The sequence below is a fragment of the Cebidichthys violaceus genome, unplaced genomic scaffold, assembly GCF_023349555.1.
Source record: "Cebidichthys violaceus isolate CVI_PGR_0920_01 unplaced genomic scaffold, fCebVio1.0.p SCAF_2, whole genome shotgun sequence".
NCBI lineage: Eukaryota > Metazoa > Chordata > Actinopteri > Perciformes > Stichaeidae > Cebidichthys > Cebidichthys violaceus.
Genome location: NW_027176372.1, coordinates 11,132,705 through 11,155,239, shown reverse-complemented (window position 1 = coordinate 11,155,239; position 22,535 = coordinate 11,132,705). Strand labels below are relative to the sequence as shown.

Here is a 22,535-nt window from a genome sequence, read left to right as displayed (position 1 = left end):
CAGGGTTTTCTAAAGTGCCGGTGTAGGCGTGGGACAAAACAAAACAAAAACTTTTCCTTCGCATATTATAATGTCTAGTACAATCTCAATGGCCGCCACAAAATCGGTGATTTGTCGGTGCAGTTTGGCCGGCAGCAGAGGCTTTTATTAACATCGTGAAATCATGACGTCGGATACCGCGGTCAAGCCATTCTGAGAAAAGAAAAAAAGAAGTCACATGGCACTGAGTAGGCTGTGTTCTGTCTCCTATCTCCCCACACCAACGATCTCTTATCACTGTGTCCTAATGGTTCTGTGTGGTACAGGGAGCTGCGAAGGGATAAATCACCAAGGGTCTGGGGTGCTGCGAGACACGCACACCCAGAAGATGCTGAAAAAAAAAATAAAAAAATCTCCCGGTTGCCGAGGAAACCCCTCCAACGCCAGCAGTTATTGTGACATTGACCCGAAGCAAAGGGCCAGGGCTCAGTGCGATGGCCTCATACCAGTTTGTTACAATGGTGTGCTTCCGTCACACACATGCAGCCTCGTGTTGCGTGCATGTTTTAAGTGCATGGACGGAGATTAGGTAACGCACCTTTTTCCCGATGTATGGTTACCCGCTCCTGCCAGAGTGCTGCTTTCCCAGTCCAAGAGAACCTCCCCAATAACCACAAGCCCCATCTCATCGCCGCAAGAATCCATACTGACAAGTCAGTTATTCTTATTTTCAATTTCGCTGTCTTTATTTTTTCATACTGCGAGTGGAACAAATCTGCCAATTGGATGTGATAGCTCATCTGTTTTCTGTCGAGCCAAAGTGGGACATTTCTCGAATGAAGACGCAATTTTAAAAGGATCACCCGTCAGTACACTTGTTGCATGAAGGATTATGTAATATGTCTAAATATATCTCACCCCATTGGGTAGATTGGTGGCGTCCTTTTTTGTGGAGAATGTTTTTTTTGGGTTGTTTTTGGAAGACTGGATATTGAATTAGAGATAATTATTTTTGGATGACTAGCTTATTCAGTCTTTAAAATTGGTTTTCATAAAATGTATTTTCACGTATGTTTTTATTTAATTTTTTTTTTATGATGTATGACTCACTGTGTATTCTAACTCGGTGTGGTGTGCTTTAATTTAACTCCAGCTGCTGCCTTAATCCATTTCTCTCTATCGGGTAGCCATTATGGATATGGCTGGTTTATCAGTATCATTATGAGACAGCTTTGGCTTTTTGTCCAGCTCTCCACTGCAAAGTGTCCTAGCCGCCATTCCCCCATCTCCGCCCCTCTCTCACCCCTCATTTCTTTCCCTCAGTGTGCCTTCCCAACCACGTCCTCGCTAATGACGCTAAATCTAGCATGCTAAATGCGACCAGTCAGCTATGTCATTGGTGCTGGAGAGGCCTTAGCTGCCCCCCCCCCCCGGAGGTACAAACACCACTCCCGAGTCGACGGCGTTAGGCAGATTCACAGAAAAACGGGCGCAGACAATGTGGGCCCAAGCAGGCGGGCGCTAACCGGCGGCAGCACCAGAGCCGAACAACGTGTGGGCCGGAGAGGACAGATAAAGTAACAGAGTCAAAGCGCGTGTGTGAAAGTGCAACCGCAGCTGCGGTGGAGATCGCTACTGTACCAGAGATCAAGAGCAGAGAGACGTGCTCGGCGGCGCGGCGGCCTGTCAATTGCAGCGCTCTCGGCTTCAAAGTTCTCAGCTCCAGGATTTCGTATAGAATCTAATGGCTTTGGAGTGTGAGCGCACACGGTGGCACAAGTGGAAAAGCGGCGTAACACAAGACCCTACAATCCAAAAAGCGCACACACACACACACACACTTATAGGTCCACACACGCATACGTGCACACAGTGTGCCAAATCTCCTAGTGAAGTCCAACATATCCCTCACAAACCCATTAAAGGTGCTTCATACAACAGCCTCTCACAGAGTGCGGAGAGAGGGAAGTGAGAGCAGCACAGACCGAGAGAGAAACAGCGAGTGGGAGAGCCGCGGATTTGCTAGGTGCTCTAAGTTAAAACACATTCTGGCAGGGAAAAGTGTATACGTTTCATACCCAGGTGTATTTTTTCATGTTATTTTAGATATTAAAACACAGCCGTAGCCCATTTTTTGCTTATTAGGTTGTAATGTACAAATTTGAGCATGGCTGAAATGTTATGAGGAGGGGCCTCTGTGGCTTTTGCGGAGGATTACTGTATAAATGTCATGTGGAGTGGAGCAGGTCGACCCAAACGCGGGAGACTAAAGGGAACAGGAACTTGGAGAAAATAACTTTAATTTAAGGTTTGGTAGAGGCCAGGCAGAACTGAATATTGCATAACAAAACCCAAGGGTCCTGAAAACCAGGACTTAAATACCAACTAATCTGTCCAGAGGATGGAGTGCAGGTGGAGAGATAGGCCGGAGAAGCTCAGGTGAGGGGAACGAGGTGATCGGGCAGGTGAGAGGGCCGGGTGCTGATTGGCTGGGGAGGACTTAACGAGGCTGGTTCAGAGAGGGTGTGGAGATGGGTGAAGGAGGGAAAGGTAGCACAGGAACACAGAAAACTACAACTCAGTCTGGTCTACAAAAAGTCACCGCTATAAGCTCCTCTTCTCCAACTGAAAATGAACTGCTGCCACTATACTGCAGCAGTCAGTCCACATGTCAGAGGGTGTTATGCTGAATACAAGCATGCTTCAACATGTTGGGAAGCTCAGACACACGTACTGATGTAAATGCGACTTGAATACCAATTTCATAGATAGTGATAATAAATTGCCACTATTTAATACGCATAAAATGTTAAACAGTTGTTGATTGAGAATGAAAGAAAGAGTGAAACACTCTACTGAATGGGTTGGATTTATCTAGTGCCAGCCATCGTTGCTTTTGCTGGATGGTTGTGTTGAAAAGTTACCATGACAACAGTGACGTTGGTGTTAAACCTTTACTGTACTTGTTTGTTGTCATTTTTATTCATTGGTTTATAGTGGAACGTCTCAATTCATTGGCCTGGAATTTGCAACATACATTCATATCCCCCTTTATAAGTATAAAAGTGTAAAAATGTATGATCCTGTCCCTTTTCATCCTGCGCCATCATCAGGTCAAAAATTTAATTAATTCAATACAATGCAATTTATGAAGAACTAATAACATCATGAGGCTCAGCTGTACTTTAGATCCTATTGAAGCAATCTACTGTAGAGCACAAGGTCTAAAGTGTCCATCTCTACTTTTGCTACTTAAACGGCGCATAATCTGATGCAACATCTGTTTTTTTGTCAAGGCAAAACTCCAACAAAAGGGATAGAAACTTATGTGAGGTTAAAAACATGTGATTTTTAGAAACGATTACATCCATCTTAATCATCTTCAGTTCATTTTTTACTTGGGTGCTCTGGACTTATTTCAAATCGGATCATACGAGTCGGACAATCCGAGGAATCCACCAACGTAATCTCATTCTACAAATTTTACAATACTCAAGAGCATTATACAAAGCTGTAAACAAAAAGGTTTACAGCTTTTTGTTGACTGCTTTTCAGGTGGTTGACGCGACATATTTTCCGGCGCATGCTCTCTGTCCGCTGGTGGGAGTGTGCTCACCTGTGTGTGTGTGTGTGTGTGCGCGCACGTGTCTGTGTGTGTGGGTGCGTGTGTGTGTGCGCATCGGGGCGGAACTCAGAGGAGAATTGTAAACGCGCGACCATGTAGAGACAGAAATGACATGCCGTCTGTAAATAAGATAAATAACATAAGGTTATTTAGTTTGTTTAATAAAAGAACAAACTAACTAACAAACCTGTTCTATAGGAAAGGTAGCCTTAATAAATGACTTCTGTTGTGATCTGGCGCTATGTAGAAAATATAATTAAACAAAATGAACTTGACCTACCTGCGTGTTCTTGCATTTACCATCCTTTTTTCCCCCACCTTCATGAAGGCACACACACACAGACACAAAAGCACTTCATCCTGGAGACATCCTTTTTTCTGGACATGTTGCCATGGTGTTTAAATCCCCGGTTTTCTTTTTATTACAGTACACAAACTTTTAAGTGCTTTGAGAATGCTATTTTTACTCTTTTGCCAAAAAAACGACTCACGCTAAAGCCCATGCAGGCTTCATGGGTAAATGCCATATTCGAGCTTGTTGGGATTCTGGCGGCATAAATGACATGTTGTGTGATGCAGTTAGCTACTGTAATATGTTTTAGACCAGCTTATTTAGAATCCACTCAGCTTTCCTTTTCCCTAACATCAAGAACAAAATGTCCCTCTCCATCTCTGGAGGTAGTTACCCCCTCATGGAGGAAAAAAAGCCCCCTGCACTAGTTCCTCATAAAGTTCACCGCGGCTTGTTTGTGGTCTACATGTATCTACCTGCACATGGCTGAAGATTCGGTCCCCCCACACCCCTTCCCCCTATCTCTCCCCCTATTTGACATTTCAGCCTGAGGAAATGACTCCTCTCTGGCATTTATTCACTGCTCCAGGGTTACACAGCCCCTATAGATGCTGTCATTTACACTTTGTAACGTGTGCGTTAGCGCTACACTTTCCTGTTTAGTTAAACAATAGCTGACTTTCCTCTAAAGAGACAGAATGGCAGTAAAAAAAGAAAGAAAAGAAAGAAAAAAAGCCACAGTGCCCCACAGCATTTTACCTCAGACACACACTAAACACACACACACACACACACACACACACACACACACACACACGCTTGCGCGCAGGCGATGCATGTTGTACAGTAAAAGCCATCCAAAGCCCTCAGTGTGTCACCTCTGTCATAGTGTTAATTAGACAGTGTCACCGTCTGTCCCCAGTGACATTTATTGCACATTTGAATATTTTACCCAGACAGATGGTAAGAATGTCAAGGCGTGACACTGAGTTATTAAGCCCTAGTCCTCTCCCTCGGCAACAGAATGCAGGGCTTGTCAGCACTCAGTTGTTTTAATAACTCACCGGCGGTAAAGTTTGCCCCGACGCTGCAGCTAGTTCCTAGGGCATAGGTGAAGGAGCACACACACACTGCGCGGAATCGGCGGACGAGCAGGAATTCCCGCACTGAATATAAGAACAGGCGGCGTGGCTCCGCCAACGTTATCCATCTGCGGACCACCGGGTTTTTACTATATCGCACGTGACCTTCCCCGGACCGCACTAACTCTCTCGTCAGATGCACGGTTATGTGCTCCATCACCTTAGAATTTGATGGCACGATATGGTCAGATCCTTCCCACGCTTTCTCTCTCACATACCTCACATCTAGCCTTCTCGTGTTGAAATGCTACTCCATTCAAATAAAATTACGTCTGGCACGCACGTATTTTCCCCAGTCAAAATGGATCCACATGCTAGCTTTCAAAGGCTAGCAACACGTGGCTAGCATTTCACCTTGAGACAGAATACCGAGATGGCAGACTAAATGTACTTATGACTTCTGGTGACGAGTAGTTCTTTTGATTACCAATGTTGAATGCACTTATTGTAAGTCGCTTTGGATAAAAGCGTCTGCTAAATGACTGTAATGTAAATGTAATGTAATGTAGACATTTGTATTGTGGTTAATGACAAATGATCAACGTTGACTTGAGCTATGTTATACATTTGGCGAGGTCATGAATTGAACTGCAATCACAAAAAAGTGGGTAAGCTGTTTCTGCTCACGGCTGAAATAACACTATGACAAGCAAACCTGCTTAAACGAAGTTCTGCTGGCAGGTGTTAGGTTGGATCCTCACCAGCTGATGATCAAACAATGGCAGATTGTGGAGCAGAAGCTGTGGCAATGATCCCTGTTGGGGAAGACTTGTACTAACATGGAGGTAAATGTCTGTGAGGTGACCATATTAAACTGTCTATCAGGCTATATGGGGATGTCACTCAACATGCAAGTGCTCGCAAAGATAATTCCAAGATGTTTCCCAACAACTCTAGAAATGCCCATGCTGGAGCTGAGTAGGAACCAAACTACAAACAAAGCTATGGAAACTGAACTTCTATCCTCAAAAGAAAGCAACACAAAAACAAGGAGCTAAAGGAGCTAAACTAGGGTTTTGGAAGGGCAATATGGAGACAAATCAAATATCACAATATTTTTGACCAGATACCTCAATATGGATATTGAAACAATGAGATTGTTGAGAGAGAGAGAGAGAGAGAGAGAGAGAGAGAGAGAGAAAGAGAGAATGCAGCCTAACGGGCACTATTTTTTACTCATTCCACTTCTTTTTTTTTATCAGATAAAAAAAGAATGTCTTTCTCTCAGCAAGTCTTTCCCGTGAAGTGACAACTCAGTAAACCTGGTAAGTATGTGAAAGGAGCCAGAAAAAAAACTGAGCCCACATTATTGGATGCTCCATTTGCTAAACAGACTTGCTTTCACATAAAGATTGCAGTGTAAAATTAGCGTTAACAACTGAGTGAACTCAATTTCAGCACAGATTTTTTTGTGTTTTTGTGTTGTTGCTGCATTAGTTATTGTCCATATTGAGGAGAAACGGATTGAAATTGTGATTCAAACAGTGTGAAGAACACCGCTGTGGCATCAATCTAAAATGGGCCTCACCTGATCCGCACATATCGAGCACACTCTCGTGGTGTTGCAACGTGGATGTGAAGGCGCTTCAATGCAGATAAATACCGGACAAATAATTGTTAATTTAGTGTTTTTCACTGCTACTGTGTTAAAAAAAAACATCCTTCTCCTCTGTTAATAAGCCAGGTTTGCTTAGTAATTCCGGTTATACCCCCCCTCCCCCACCCCCGCTGTCGCCGCATCTCATTCCCACAGCTCATTCTCATCTTGTCCGTCATTTCTCCCGCGCGTTTTTGAGCCCTGTGTAATTACCCAGTTTGTTTGCACCTTGGCTCCAACCGCCTGTCTCGTCAGCAGCCAGCTCGCGTCAGTCTTTGGCAAAAAAAATTTGAATACGGGCGTGACGGGCAAGAGCATGTGACAGCGCTAGCACATTTTTCTCCTGCACACGTGTGCGCTCGCCACCCTGAGCCCACTCTGGAAGACATGGAGAGACAGAGAGAGGGACCTTGTCGTCTCTAATCCCTTTGTTTTGAGTCAGATTAGAGCTTTGCGAGGCGTTTGCGAGGCCTGCAGAATGTGGATTTAAGGATTAGTCTAATAAACAGAGGCTCTGTGGCACTCTGCAGCCCAGTGTGGAGATTACACAGGCACCGAGAGCAAGGGGGGGGGGGGGGGGAGTATTGTCCCCTCCCCACCCACCCTTCCTTTCAAACCCTGACAAATGACAGGACGAGAGGAGAAGAAACATACAGTGAAGGAGAAAACAGAAGGCGGGTGAGCCCTCTTCACAGTTCCCCGATCAGTGAGGCGACGTTCATCCATCTCGTTCTCCTGCAGGGGACCACAACCCAGGAGTCACACATGCAGACCTCGGGGGGGTTGTGTAACTTTTATCCCGCACTCTCGCGTGGCCTCAACAATTCTTCACAATTACCGCGTTGAGCCCGGCTCATCACAGGGGAACGTTCAACCTCCTTCTCATTCGCACCCAGCAGAGCATGCAGAGAAACTAGTATTCGGTGTTAACTCGGAAGTCTAAGATGAAAACAATTAGTGCACTAAAAATCTACACTGCTGCAAAAACATTTTCCAACGCATGCAGTAATACTGTCGACTGCCGAATGTGATTTTTGTTTCTGTTCTATTACGGTACAGCATGAAAATGAACTTGATAGAACTAGGTTCAATTACAGAGAATGTATCTCGCTTTATTTTTGTAAGTGACCTTATTGCTGTGTGGCAGTGCGGTTGAGAAGCAGCCCTAATTTGTAAAGTCTTCCACTGACTTATTGTGTGCTCATTCGGTAATGAGGGGCTCCAAAAATTTGAGCTATGAGCGCTCGCCGCACAACGTCCCCGCATTTAGACGGCGTCATTGTGGTGCCGTGCTCCTATGAAAGCCCCCCCAAAAAATTACTTTACTGAATCAATACCGCCACAATGTCAGCGACCAACGAGCGTTCCAACTTGTACTCATGCAAACACAAATAATGACACAGCGAGCGAACGCCACGACCCATCACACTTTAAAAAGCAAGGGAATTTATTTATTTTTTCGTCCTATTTTGGCTAAAAGAGGTGTTTGAGGTAATGAGGCGAGGTGTGTGGGAGAGAGAGAATGATGAAACGTTTCCTGTCCCGAGCGCCCCTCAGCTGTTGGCTGGCAGATCATCTTGGATCCAGAACGGACCGCGGTTTCCAGTTGAACTGGAGCCACGGAAGCAGCGGCTCCCGGCCCGTCCTTTTACCTTGTGCGTGTATATTTGTGCGCGCACGTGAGTGCGTGTACGCCACCCGAGATGGAAGACATGATTAATGACTCTTCACGGTGAGGAGCCTCTCAGTCAGAGCCCAGTCCAAAGCTCACAGAAGCCAGGCTTGTGTGTGTGTGTGTGTGTGTGTTAGAGAGAGACTGATAGAGGTCATGGTGCGTTTATGGACATGGATACATACAGGAATGTTCATATGAGCTGTTAACATGTGATGCACACACACACACACACTTCCATCTCAGAACAGGAAGTAATCAGGATTCCCAGCCGTTCTTCGCCTACGTTTGCAACTCATCTATACAGCTTAAATTTGTCATCCATACTGTAAAATTGAAAGCACATAATGAGCTATTTGTCCCAAAAGCTGTAAATTACCATACAGTGTTTAAAGTAATTACATTGATAATGCACACTCAGAGAAAAGTATTTACTGGCGAATAGAAGTAATTAATCACAAGAATAATATGGATTTCCACTTTAATATACAAGTATATTATGCTCCTGAGGGGATTCTGAGATTGTAATATGAGGCTTTGATGAACTGTATGATATCTGGGTTGGTAGTAGGACACTCGTCCTGAAATCAAGATGCACGCTCGTCTTTTGTAAATGAGCACGAGTCTAATATGACGCTTCATTTTCCCTCCTTTCATTCTCACGCAACCTCTCTTTGCCCCCCCCCCCCCCCCCCCCGTCTGCTCTTTTTGTTTTTCTCAGTCACTCTGAGTCTTCCTCTCTTTGTCTTTGTGAACAAACTGCGTAAACAACTTAATTTGAGCAGCAGCCGGAAAAAAAGCAGAAAATTGAGAGCAACAGGCTTTATAGCCACAATTTTGTCTTTTGTGATAACATGGCCTTGTGTTTTCAATAGGGTGTCTTTTGCTATTTAAATTCCTTTCAAAAAGAAAAAAAAAATGAAAGAGAGAGAGAGAAAGAGAGAGAGAGAGAGAGAGAGAGAGAGAGAGAGAGAGAGAGAGAGAGAGAGAGAAGGAAAAATTAAGAACTGTTGACAAAGAGTGTTGGAAGAGTGGATGAATTTTCTGATGGAAAAGCTCCATGCTGTGTTTTATCAGGCTTTTAGTCACCAGTCTTGTTGGATGATTGTTGCTTTTGGTTTGGTTCCAATTGAATTAAACGAGCCAGATAATGACTGCTTCACGGGCTCTTTGAATCTAACCGTAAGATAAGATCAGATAGGAATTACTGTGGCTATAACCGGGTGCAAAAACATATGCGTTTGCATTCACCAGGTCTTTAAAGAGACACGCATATTGTACAAATACAGGTATAGATTTACACAGGGAGCCGTGTGAAGTACGGTCAATCAATTAGTCCAATGACAGAAGGATTGGCAAATATTTTTGTATTACAAAAATGAAGTTGCAGCTTTTCAATTGTAACAAATTACAGCTTTTCTGTCGAATAAACTAAAAATCTTTTGGGGTTGGACAAAAAACAATGAATGCATTGTCACAGTTTTTTATGTTTTATACACCTATTAGTATATACAGTATTAGTGATCCATTATTTTGAGGAAATCATCTGCATGTGAATGGATAATAATTGTTAGTTGAAGCCTTTAAGTATACTGCACATAGCGCTGTATACTGAAATACATACGCAATAAAACCTCTAAACTCTGTGGCATTGTCTGCAGTGTAACAATATACTCTATCAATAAATGTCAGTAAATGTCAGGACAGTTTGTAGCTTTTACAGAGTAAACATGCCCTTGTTGAGCCTCCTCATAGATCGCCGCAGTAGGAGTCATCTGGACAGGAAGCCTCCCACAGCGTGATGGCCCTTAACAGCATCTCCTCGAGCACTCTCACACACACACACACACACACACACACACACACACACACACACACACACACACGCACACTGCCTCCCTGCTTATTGGTTTGATAAATGAGATCGCTGGATGGAATCTTTGCAGCTAATTGTCTTTGGGTATCCAGCCAATGCGCATGTAAGCATTGCAAATGCAGTGAAATAATATGCGCAGCCGAGGCCGGGTCGATTGCGATCGGCGCGTTCCCAGGGCCGTCTGTCGTCTCTGCGGCGCTTTCTCCAAGGCACATGATGCAACAGAGCACATATTACCTGAGGCAATTTCAAACTGTAAATGCACTAATGCACCTACTGCTGGAACGATGGTGACCCACTGCTGGCTTTAATAACAATATATATTTTTACCGACTGAAAGATTTTCTCCATAAAACTTATTGTGACAGAATGTGTCAGATATATTTAGTTTGTGACACATTGTGAAAACTAGATGCTTATTTTTCATGTGGAAGAAACACTCTTGAAGCATGTGATTACACATAAGATGTGTAAAAAAAAAAAAAAAGAGATGTTTCTTAAAATATCTGTATCATAACAACTGTGTTTACAAAGTTGATACTTTTCTTCGATATTTGGACTCTGCTCTTTCAGGTTGAGTGGGAATCCATCTTGTTTGATGCTCGCTAATCCATTGATGTCATTAGCTTCCTATTAACTGGGTGTGATTTCTAGTTACAGTGGATTTACATTGTGTCATTTTCCTTCTTTTTTTTTCTTTTCCCGAGCTCTTATTTGCAGAGAAAAGGCCATTATCTGTACCAAACGTCACCTCTGTAATTGCGAAAATGAATTCTCCCCCCTCCCCTGTCGCCTTCCAATTACATTTCTCATTCTGCCTGGATTTCATGGTCACTTCACGGTCGCGTGCGTGTCTCTTTTCTCCTTCATCTGACCCCCCTTTTGTCGACTGTCAAGGAAACGCTGCTACTTGCAGGCCCAAGTGGGTCCTGGCCAAGGTTTGCATATATTCGTGTTTGTATACGAATGTCCTGAAACCCGTGGTATGCGACCAGTCAGAACTACAATGAGTCATTATACTTATAATGAATGAGATCGGGGAGGGTTAGACAGTTGTCACCGGAGTAATTAACAAAAAAGTTTGCCGTGTGTGTGTGAAGGTGTGTGCTTCTGCGACCTTGAGGAAAACACCCGCGTAGGTTACAATGTGATTGATATGCGTTCCAGATCTGGTGATTGACCCCCTCGGCTTTCTCCTCCTAATCCATCTATCTCTCATTCTGTGTCCTTTCTCCTGCTACTCAACTAGAATGCACCTGCACACTGCTCCTCAAGTCCTTCTACTGTGTTTGCCACATTCACACCTTTTAACCCTCTGAAGTCTAAAGACGCGGTGGCGCTTCACCGCAACGTTTACTCGATGTTTCTATTGATTTCTAAAGGGTTAACTGTGTGTCACTATACCACTAAACTGTACCATATATATATACTGACTTGGCAGAGTTTGGCACTGCTCTATCACAGCTGATCAATACCACTCTCAGTTCAGTGGATTAAATTCAGAGCCAGGAGAGTATTAGCCTAGCTTAGCATGAAGACTAGTAGAAGAATACTGACTTGACATCACCTCTGACCTACCCCCTGTTTAATTAGCTCCTGTAACACTCTCTCACTCTGCAAGGAGCCAGGCTAGCTTTCTTTCCCCTTTTGCTTCTGGTCTTTATGCTAAGCTAGGCTAATAGTTTAACGCACCAACAAAGGGCGGTATCAAACTTCTCATGTAACCTTTTGAAAGCATTTAAGCCCTTTTCCCCGACATAATCATCCTAATAATAATTCGAACCTTCATCGCACGCACCCTACAGACGAGTACTCGACACTCACAAAGCCCCATCACTCGCGTAGCGCTGGTCAGAATGTCCCCAACTCTGCCGAGCCAGTAGCCCTCCCTGTTTCCACATCCCTCCATTCAAGGTACAAACACATTAAGGTTGAACTCCTAATAGCCTGTGTGATGGATGTCGGAGCATAATGAGCTCTTTATGAGACTTAATACCTACTGTTAATCAATGGACATAGCAGGGCACTTTTCGATACTACCTTCTAAGCATTTTAAAATGAGCCCTCATTGAATAGATTGACTCGCATTTTGTTTCCTGCTCTCCCTTTTTTTCTCCCTGCTCATTCTTCCTCCCTCCCAGCATGCAATTAGTTACATCACATGCTCTGAATCAGGCTATTTCTTTAGAAATGCCCCGCTCTGATATCAATGCATACCGTCCAGACTAGAGAGATGTTTTTGATGGAAATGCGATGCTACGTCTGTAATGCAGTGGGTGGACCAGACTTTCCTTGGCCCGAAGCAATAGAAACACGGATGACCTATTTATTAGCATAAATATCCCATACAGGCAGCTGCTGGAAGCGCTCCCGTCAATTACTGCTGGTTGTTGTATTGTTGTACTTTGATCTTTAGCTGCTAATGTAATGCGTTGCTCAGGGCCGCTGCGCTGGTATCATGCTGTATTAGCATCATAATCGTGTATGTAATCTGCATCCACAAGTATAATATTTGAATGGATTAGAATGGGCTGCATGCATGATGCAATAGCTATAGCAACGGTTAGCTCAGGCGTAAACCACAGAGAAGGTGATGTGACGACACACACGTTTAGCCGCGCTACAAGTCGTGCCACAAGCTGAGTCAGGGGCCGGGAAACGCTGTTATCTCTGCATCTCCATGCTGCATATGTGCATTTGAGTTTGTTTCTGGGTGTTTGTGATGTGTGTGTGTGTGTGTATGTGTGCGTGTGTGTGTGTGTGTGTGTGTCTGGCTGTGTTTGATTATCCCTTACAGCCTCTAAGGGAGCGGGATTCATTCTCACTCTGATAATGAGGGAGAGACTAGCAATGCCCTCAAGTCATTTCTCCTCTTCTTCCATCCTTCCTGTTGCATCCGGCTGCTTTTTCTTTTTTCTTTTTTTTTCTCATCCTCTACCTTTCATCCAGCCGTCTCCCTTCCAATCGTTCCGCCCGTCTTTCCTCCTCGCTTTCTTTGCTCCTCTGCCTTTCTGTGACATCATTGTGTGTCTGCGCTCATGCATCGCTGACATCAGTTTTAAGATGACTGGACGGTGTTTGAGACACTCTCTTGCTTTTGTGTCATAGATTTAGAACGCCGGCCCCGACCATTTTTCATCAGCCCGGTCGATGGTTGGCGATCTCTGTGGACCCCGCCGCTGGCAGCTCTGTTTCTCCCCACAATAGCCTTACTTATCCCGCATCAATACTCCGATGTGTTGTGTATTGTCCCCGGTTGCTCGAAAATGTCCATCCGCTGCGCTGCCCTCTTACCTAACTTTCCTTGTAGATTCTCCGGGGAGTGCGAAGCAAGAGTGAGTCACAGCAGTGCATCCATTAAATTCATACCAACCTTTCACTTTCTTTTCCACTCTCTCCAACCCTCCGTCTCTCTCTCTCCCTCTCTCTCTCTCTCTCTCTCTCTCTCTCTCTCTCTATCGCTGTTTTCCAGGTGACGGAAGTGGAGATTGACATTACGGAGGCTCGCTAGGAGGCCCCTCCATCTTCCCCCCTCCTCCCCACCATCACCTTCTCCTCCTCCTAACCACATCTCTTCGCCCACCCAACCATCGACATGGATTTGAAGGACCGCAGGCACCGCTCCCTCACCAGGGGTCACGGCCCCAAAGACGCCCAGTACAACACCTCTTCCCTGGACACGGACGAGTGCCGCGTGCCCACCCAGAAGTCCTACAGCTCCAGCGAGACGCTCAAGGCGTTCGACCACGAGCAGAGGCTGCACTACGGCGGCTGTGTGACGGACCTGGTTCACCACGAGGCCGACGAGTACTCCAGGCAAGGTGAGTCTGCGGAGTAAAAAAGCTTTATTACACTGTAGTTTTTGGGGCATAGAAGAGAAAACAAAGGAGTTCATGAGATATCATATGGTTCAAGGGGTTAAAAATCATGTCCTGTCCAGCTCGTATGATTGAGCCCAGCATAGTGCAACACGTTTAGAGCCCTCCCTGTCCTGTTATGTGATTCCTAAATATCTGCTGTCACACACACGACAAACGGTAAAAGTAGAGGTTTTTTACCGCTACATACTACTTTCAGCCACAGCGTGTTTCTTGCGAGGCCTCGGTGGAAAGCTGGTAATGTAATCAGATGGTGTAAATGCTGCACTTTGCAGCACAGGACCAAAGCACACCTTTAGCACCAGGAAGCCTGTCATAATGAACTTCTGTATCCCCTGGGGAGTGAGTTAGCCGATAGGCCGATAGGTCATCTCTAAAGGGGTGGGCCCGCTCTTATAGGCATGTCTTTAAAGCTGTGTGTGTGTGTGTGTGTGTGTGTGTGTGTGTGTGTGTGTGTGTGTGAGTGTGTTGCACACGTGTGTGTATTGCACAGGGACATGAAACAGGCAGTATTGATCCCCGGCTAGTGAGAGAAGTCAGACTCAATGGGATTGATCTGTGCTAAGCTCTGTTTTCTCTGCATGGACACAGACAGGGGAGGAAGAGAGCTCAACACACTAATGCAGAAGAGAGAAGAATAACAGTGAAAAAATCGCCCCCACAAAAAGAAAGAAATGGAGAGTCCTTGATGGTATTTTTCCAAATAGAACTTCATTATAGTAACTTGACAAGGTAGACCCATTGTCTGACTGCGTGCAGGGGTTTCAAAAAGTAAGAGAAACTGGATCAATCCAGCATTAGTTTAAAGAAGGAAATGTTTCAAGGTGCACAGAAAAAGCGTATCTTGTTCAAGCGGTAGAAAATGGAGGATTGATTGGCGGGAACGCATGGAAGACTGGAAGTCAGTAGAGTGTGCGCCGTCCGGACACACTCCATTGCTGCAGCGAGCTGACCTCACACCAGGCGATAGCTGGTCGATACCACAGTCCTCCGAAGCCTATCAGCTTCCTCGAAAGCCCAGAGCCACAGATGCATCGTGGGAAGTGTGGTCACAGGAGACCAACAGTGTTGCAGCACCATATGGACTGTGACACCATGGGAGGAATAGGAGGAGGAGGAGGAGGAGGAGGGAGAGAAGCAGCAGATGAATGTGACGAGTTTTCTTCTTCTTTCAACCAGATATTTTTGTAACTTGTACTTGAGAGAGTTGAGGGATTGAAACAATGTGTTCTCCCATTAGAGCAGCTTGTAGTTTACAGGCAAGATGGTCAGAGTAGACACTTTTTTTGGTCTTCAACCGTGACTATACAAAATTGGACATAGGGGAGACAGAGTCCTGATAACGTCCTTGTGCTATACTGAATAGCCAGCAAACTGTTTGAAGGGGAGGTTTGATATCTGAACTGACCTGCGATATTAGTAATTCATGTGCTGGTGGGGCCACACTAGAAAATATGATTAACTTTGATTAAATTATAATGATGTTGTTCGTTGGCGTTTCCGCATCTCGCTGAGAAGTTTTGAGGTCATCCCGAGCTCTTCTCAGAAAGTAATATTGCTTTGGCGGTTATGTGTAGCACAAACAATTCACAGGTCCGCGGCGTGTTGATGCATATTGACTCGCCCTTATACGTCTGTCATGTGTGAGACTAAAAAAAGGGGTAAGTCGTGCACAGGTGGTACTAAAGCACCCAGAGAGCGTTGTGCACTCACACACGCACATGAACTCAAATGAGCTGTTGCTGAGTTAGTGACTTATTGACTCGCCTGCAGCAAAGCTCGTACTCCAGAGACTTTTATTCTTGATGATTTTGAACTGATTTTCTATGCTCAGGCTTCATTATCCTGCACATGTGCATTTGCAAATGCAGGCACGATGTACATTTTTGCAGGTCAAATTATTTTGCCGGCTGTTTTGGTCATTCTGAAAGATCATTTGAATTGAGTTGTGCCTTGCTAATTATTCGGAGTACAGCAGATGTCCTCAGGCTATGCCAAATCACAGATTCTGGGATGTGATTTTTTGCACTCTAAGAACATTTTTCATTAATTATCAAAACCAGCTTTTCCATTATACAAACAGGTTTATAATAATAATAGGTATTTCTACTTTTGGTACTATGTAAAAAATCTTACAGAAATAATTACTTTTCTCACTATTTTTCTAGATGTGCACTGAAGTCCTGTTGCAGCTTACTTTAGTTATACTGTAGTCTTGCTCCAGAGCTATCATTGCCTGTTGAAATAACTTACTTACTGCACATCATTATGCATGAAAAGCTTCACTGGAATTTCAGTGTTTCCTGAAGCGTAAATTCAACTTAAAAAAGGAACATCATCTCCCTTTGGAACCGTATTCAGAGTGTCTTTGGACTCTTTTTGGGCTGCTGTATATTTGTGTTTTGCTGCTCTGTGCCTCCCGGGCAAGAAACATTTTCTGTGGACTTACCTCCCAGTCCATTAGGAGCTGATGTTAATGAACTTTATTCAAGCCCACCTCAAGTCTACATGCGGCTAATGTATTCTCCTTCACCCAACATATTTGTCTTGCTCCAACAATTTTGACTTTCTTGGCCAAATTGTGGTCCAAGTTTGCACTTGCATCCAGATTTAGAAAATAGTTCTATGTCTTCTGTGCTATAGTTTCTTAATAAGACAAGGTATAGTATTATACGGACTGTTACATCTGCATTTGGAGAGACTACAGACTTATTCTACCTCTGATTTTTGTACAGTTCAGGGTTAAAGTACTCAAGTGTGATTCACCAGTGAAAGGTTAGTTAATTGGTTGCTTAATCGGTTGACTGAGCCCACACCTCAGATTTGTGCAATAAATCAAATACGTCTGGTTTTGTGCCCAATGACAGCTGTTAGAGAAACAATTGACCCTTCGCTAAGCCCCGTCCCCCGCTGCTCTACTCCATGATAGTAAGAGCTATCATGGAGCCCACACTGCCACTAACTGCACTTATTTTTGGAATAGACGTAAAAGCGATTTCGGAGAGAAGCAAACAGAAGGGTCTACACTATGCATTTGACGGATTTACCCAGGTTGTCAAACTGATTCAGCAGCGAAAAAAAGGTTAAAAAGCTAAAGATAGAAGCTAAAGCCTACAGATCACAGTGTAAAAGTGGACCACCACATCACTCGCCGATCGAGACTGAAGACAATGAAATAATGGAACAAAACCGGCTCTGTAATATCGGGTAGATATTAATCACTCTGACGTCAAAAAGCAAGAAGCAGCATTGTACATTCAGTATACATTCAGTAGCTAGCATAGTGACGAGCTAATGCTTGTGAATGATGTGATAACGTACTCTGCTAGTTAGCGCCACAGATTTATATGTAACGTTAGAGAAACATATATATATATATATATATATATATATATATATATATCGACTTTGCCCAATCGTTGCCCCGCACTAATATAAATATATGGATTTATATATATATATATATATATATATATATATATATATATTACCTCTGATTCATTAAAATGAGTCCTCCCTCACAAATAATTAATACAATGTCAGGCTGAAGGAATGAAGAGAAGCTTATATTGTAATATCATGTTGAAATCCCTATTTCAAATTACACAGCCAGGCTGTATTTCACGTTTCTGAACATAACAGGCAAATTTCGAGTAAATCCTTTTTCTTTTCAGTTTGTTCTCCGTATTTGAACACTAGCTGTCCCAAACGGCTCCTTGCTGATTTTTGATAAAGCGGGTTTGCTTGTGTTTTCCAGCAGACCCCCTGCTTTCATTGGATCTCAACTCCACTGTTTCCCCCATTACACCGTTATTACCTAGTCTGCTTGGATAAGCACAGCCAAACAACGCATTTCTCTCCTCACCATAACACGCAGCAGCGCGGAAAGCTCATTACAAGTGTTCACTATTTAACACCACAAAGCAACATATTTGCAAACATCACTGAGCCCAATAATGGTACGAGCCTCACTCTCATATAACCAGAAATATCAGGGAGCGCCTTTCCTGCATGTTTGCTTTATATCACATATAAAAGTCTCAGTTTCATGTCATATTTTTTTGGCTGCCTCGTTTGTGCCGAATATGCAGGAATCGCCGCTAAATAGATAATCCCGTGACTCACATACAAACGTGTCAACTCTAATATGCCAGGCTGAGCAGCGCAGAGGCACAGTACACTTTCCTCCCTCCTGCTGCAGTCTCTCTTTGTTCGTCTGCACCTCTTTCACCCATACTGTGCATCTCCTTGCCTTTTCTCGCACTCCTTCTCTGCGGCTCCTACTTGGCACATCCCAGAGGTGTGTCGTCCCCGCAGGTCCACCTCTAGACAGGCAGGCATCATCAGAGCCAGTCCGGTCCCTAGAAGCTTTGACCTTTCCTTTTTTTAGAAGGATCGAAATGAGCCCCTTTACATTCTGCTCCGCTGCTTTGCCCCAGAGGATGGGGAAACCACGAAGAGAATCCACCACCCACCTGCCCGCCTCACTGCCTGGACAACACTTAACATCATCTGCTGTCCTAACTTAATTCTGTCTCCAAATCTCTCACTTTTATGTCACTTTCTTTTATGTCCTCTTCCGTCACACCTTTCATACCCATTTTCTCTACCTCGGTCTTCTCTTTCGCCCTTGCTGTACCCGTATTGTTGCTTTACATTTGTTATGTTGAGGCCCTCGCTGCGGCTCCGAGACGGAGCACACCGTGTGTGGCTTTTGTGTTTTGATTCCACACTGGGCTTTGCCCGCCATAGGAGCTCTATAGGCTTGACCTCTTATCGTCACAATTGCACTGAAATGAGTAATAACATAATCAGGCTTACATGCAGTGTAACGGCTACCGCATTCATTGCATTCCCTTTTTTCTCCATTGACTTTGATGTGACGAGTTACTGCAGTAGCCAATGATTGCTTTGTCCAAAAAGTCTGCCAAAGTCTGCCACTCGTATCCTGGCATGATTGCCTCCGCTGCCTCTATTCAAGACCGAATGGCAAGAAAAATGCACTGCTGGGTGGTCGGGGGGAGCCTGTGAGCCAGAGAAAGGAAATAGGAAGAGAACGGACATTCCCATTCAAATCAACGTAGCATGATAGTCAGATCGGCAGCCATTTTTATACGTACCGTTGCCATTGCGGTCATTGTAATGGACTAACTTCCGTAGACTTTCTTCTAGTCACGGACTTACTGAAGTGTCGTTTTGCAGTAACTAAAACAGTGCAGTATAGTAGTACTGTTACCAAGCATAAAGAGCCAGAGTACTTCCAAGTATCTGAAAGAACAGCAGCAGTAGCCTCTGTGTGTTCCCTCTTCAGCAAGATTCAAGCACTAACACTAACCCTTCAGATTAGATAACAAGGATATAAAATGTGATTTCTCAAGTCCTTCACCACTTTAGATCACTTCTTAGCAAGAAGGGTGTGTTCACTGCAAACTTCCTTTGCACACTTAATTCCATTAAGTCAAACTGCGTTGGTACAGGAGGAAACTTCCACCATTGCGGACACTCTGGGTTTGATTCATGGTCGTTGTAGTCCATTGAGCACAGCCGTCTGCAGTTGCCGGTGGGAAGCCAGTGCAAGTGTTTGTCCTTGTTGCTTCGCCGGCTGCTTAGTCAAGGCCCCCGCACAATGGCGAATAGTCGAATTAGGGGGAATAGTGTGCACCTACCGCGTGTTACGCCTCCTGGTGAAGCTCATTGCTTGCAGCGGCTGGCGGCACCATGTGTCACAGAAGTAGCGCCCATGTGTCTGCAGCCCTCCAAAGACAGGTGACGAGGACTGCAGTGCATAGGGATTTGGTCTTTGGAAGTTTGGAGGAGTATAGGGAAGAAAAAAAAAGAAAAATCCACATAAATAAGAAAATACATCATGTTCGTTCGTATGATTCTGTGTGTGAATGCATGCCGTCCATTGGGTCACAGTCAAGCTGGACCGCTGACGATCAAAGAGAGAACAAAGCAGCTGCACGCTATTAAAAATAAATGACGAGATTAAATGCAATCCCTCCCACTCTTCCTCCGATCCCTCTTTATCTTTGTCTTCTCCCTGGCGTTCCGCGCCTCTGCCAGCTGCTGACACTCAAAAGCATCCCGTGGCTGCGGCAACAGAGAGCGGAGGAGTCGCTGAAGAATATCCTGGGGCCGACTCGTCCAATCCTCAGCGCGCTCCCTCTCACTCCAGCCCCGTAATCGCTCTTGCGTTTTTTTTTTGCCTGGCCCCTACGCATGCAAGTGAGGTCTTTTAAAGGGCGACATAACTTCAAGTAACATCTGGTCCAGCATTTTTGCACTCGCAGACACACGGTCAGGCTACTGTACGTGTCAAAAAGATCCCAGTTTGCAGACAGACATTGGCTTTTTTTCTTGCATCTCGGACGAGCCTGTAAAAAAAAAGAAGCGTTTGCTTGTGAAAGAGCGAATGAGTGACTAATAGTTGTTTTTGGGACTAAGTAGAATGACTGGCAGTAAGTACAGGTCTGTCAGACCAGAGCACGCCTCAGCGTAGTTTGTCAAATCCTGTCCGTCCGATGAAAGCGCTAGCTATTAACACCGATGCTGGCACAGGTGCACGCACACGCGTGTAAACACTGGGTAACAAATGAGACGAATAATAGGAGGAGGCCGGGGGGAATGCCTGCTGAAGGGTGCCAGATATTTAGCACCGACGCTGGCCCCTCAATCGTGTATGTGCGCACGCCACACGCACGCAAGTAACGGGTTACAAACGAGACAATTAATTGACGGAGTCCGGGGAAATGCAAGCCGGCATCTGCAATTTTCTTAGAATAAAAATCATTCATCAGACAACATAGTGTGGGTTTTGTGAGAGTTGAGTTAATCTATGTTTACAATGTAACGACCCTCTTTGACTCAGCTTTGGCAGCTTTTGATAAATGAGGCAGATTGTAAATGTCAGCGATATCAAGTGTTGTTTTTTTCTTTCTCAGCCCAGTCACTTGCTTCCCAGGCTTTAATTAAACATGTTCCCCAGCCACTTTATTTAAATGTGTACGTGTGTGTACGTGTGTGTACGTGTTTACGCGAGTGGATGTATGACATACTGCTTGCACACGTGTATGTTTAGACGCCGGCTATGTCCTTGCTTCAGTGGGAAAAAAAATCAAAGCAATGCAAATGATTTGCTTTCCAGCTGCCGCATCACGATAGCATTACCATGCAGATGAACTCGCACGAAGAGTGATGCGATAGATCCGGGGAGAAATGGTGGACGTGAGAAGGTGGAAGAATTCCATAGATATGTAGGCGGTGTGGTGTAATGATATACATAAATAACAAAGAGTGCCTCAACACAGAGTGGCTTTTCCTCCACCGATAAGTCATATAACAAGACTACTTGATATGGAAATGATTTGTGCTTATACCAAGGCCCAAATGTGCCCCTCAACATCGATTCGTTTCTCCGTGATTCGGTCACATATTTATATCAAAACTTTTTTTTTTGCCTGTTAACCAGCAGCAGGTTTTCTTTTTTTTGTCTGCCAGTGATTATATGTGAAGCCAAGGTTTTTTACGCGGTATTTCTACAGACTGTGCCACAGGCTAGCTAGCTAGATTTGAACTTTGGTTTCACCCCAGCCAACAGTCACTCCGGGGCAGACCCGCTGCTGGATTATCCCTAAGGTTTGCATAAAGAACACTATGTGACCAAATCATTCGTGTACAGACTTCACAAAGAACCACTCAAAAGTTCAGTTCACACAGATTCAAATGAAGTAGTTCACGTTCATTATTCACAGTTAAGAATTTTTGACTAAGTTCACGGACACAAGAACAAACTAGTTCACTTTAATTTCTTCTGGTTTGATGCTACGGTGTTTTTTCTAATATTTTCAGCATCCGGTCCCTCACCGCCAGGCTCGGGGACAGCTTCACAACACAGGCCATAAGACTTTTGAACTCTTGAGCTCATCACTATGAAACTTTACCATTATAATGTCACTTTACCTCCATATACTTTACATTTTATACTATATTTACTGTCATTTATCTACACTTACATTATAGCCCTTCATTTGAACTTGCGCCATTTTATGTCTGAGATTTTAATTTTGATTTTACTTGTGAGGTTTTTACAATGGAGCCTGAGATTCAAGATTTCCATTGACAACGACTGATCAATGTAATTGCTCTACTTATGATGATAAAGACCTTGAAACTAAAAAGGACATTGCTTGCAGCTCGCCACTTTAAATCCCTTATGTAAACGCCTCATACGTATTTATTTTTTTACATTTAACATCAATGAGATTATTTGACAAGTTTTCGTTAATAGAACAAATTCAGATATGCCGGTGAAATTTGGAGCAGCCTATGTGTTGCTTTAGGCTCAGGTATTCCGGTGTACCTGGGTCAGATCTGTAGGTGGAGTGGTGAAGCAGCGTCTTTTAAGATACAACCAGTAGGACTCGCCAAAGTAAGAAATGTTCCAGTCCCAAAGAAGGCAGGCTTTTAATGGG

General features: G+C 44.2%; 1 protein-coding gene across 4 annotated transcripts in view; it reads left to right on the top strand.

The window, feature by feature from the left end:
- tenm2a (teneurin transmembrane protein 2a) overlaps positions 1–22,535 on the top strand; it is a 201,230-nt gene that overhangs the window by 34,298 nt on the left and 144,397 nt on the right. For all 4 annotated transcript variants that reach the window (XM_068714393.1, XM_068714391.1, XM_068714390.1 and 1 more), the window contains exon 2: positions 13,656–14,004. In XM_068714393.1, the coding sequence (XP_068570494.1) occupies positions 13,779–14,004 (226 nt within the window). In that variant the 5' untranslated portion in view covers positions 13,656–13,778. The remainder of the gene's footprint in view (positions 1–13,655; positions 14,005–22,535) is intronic.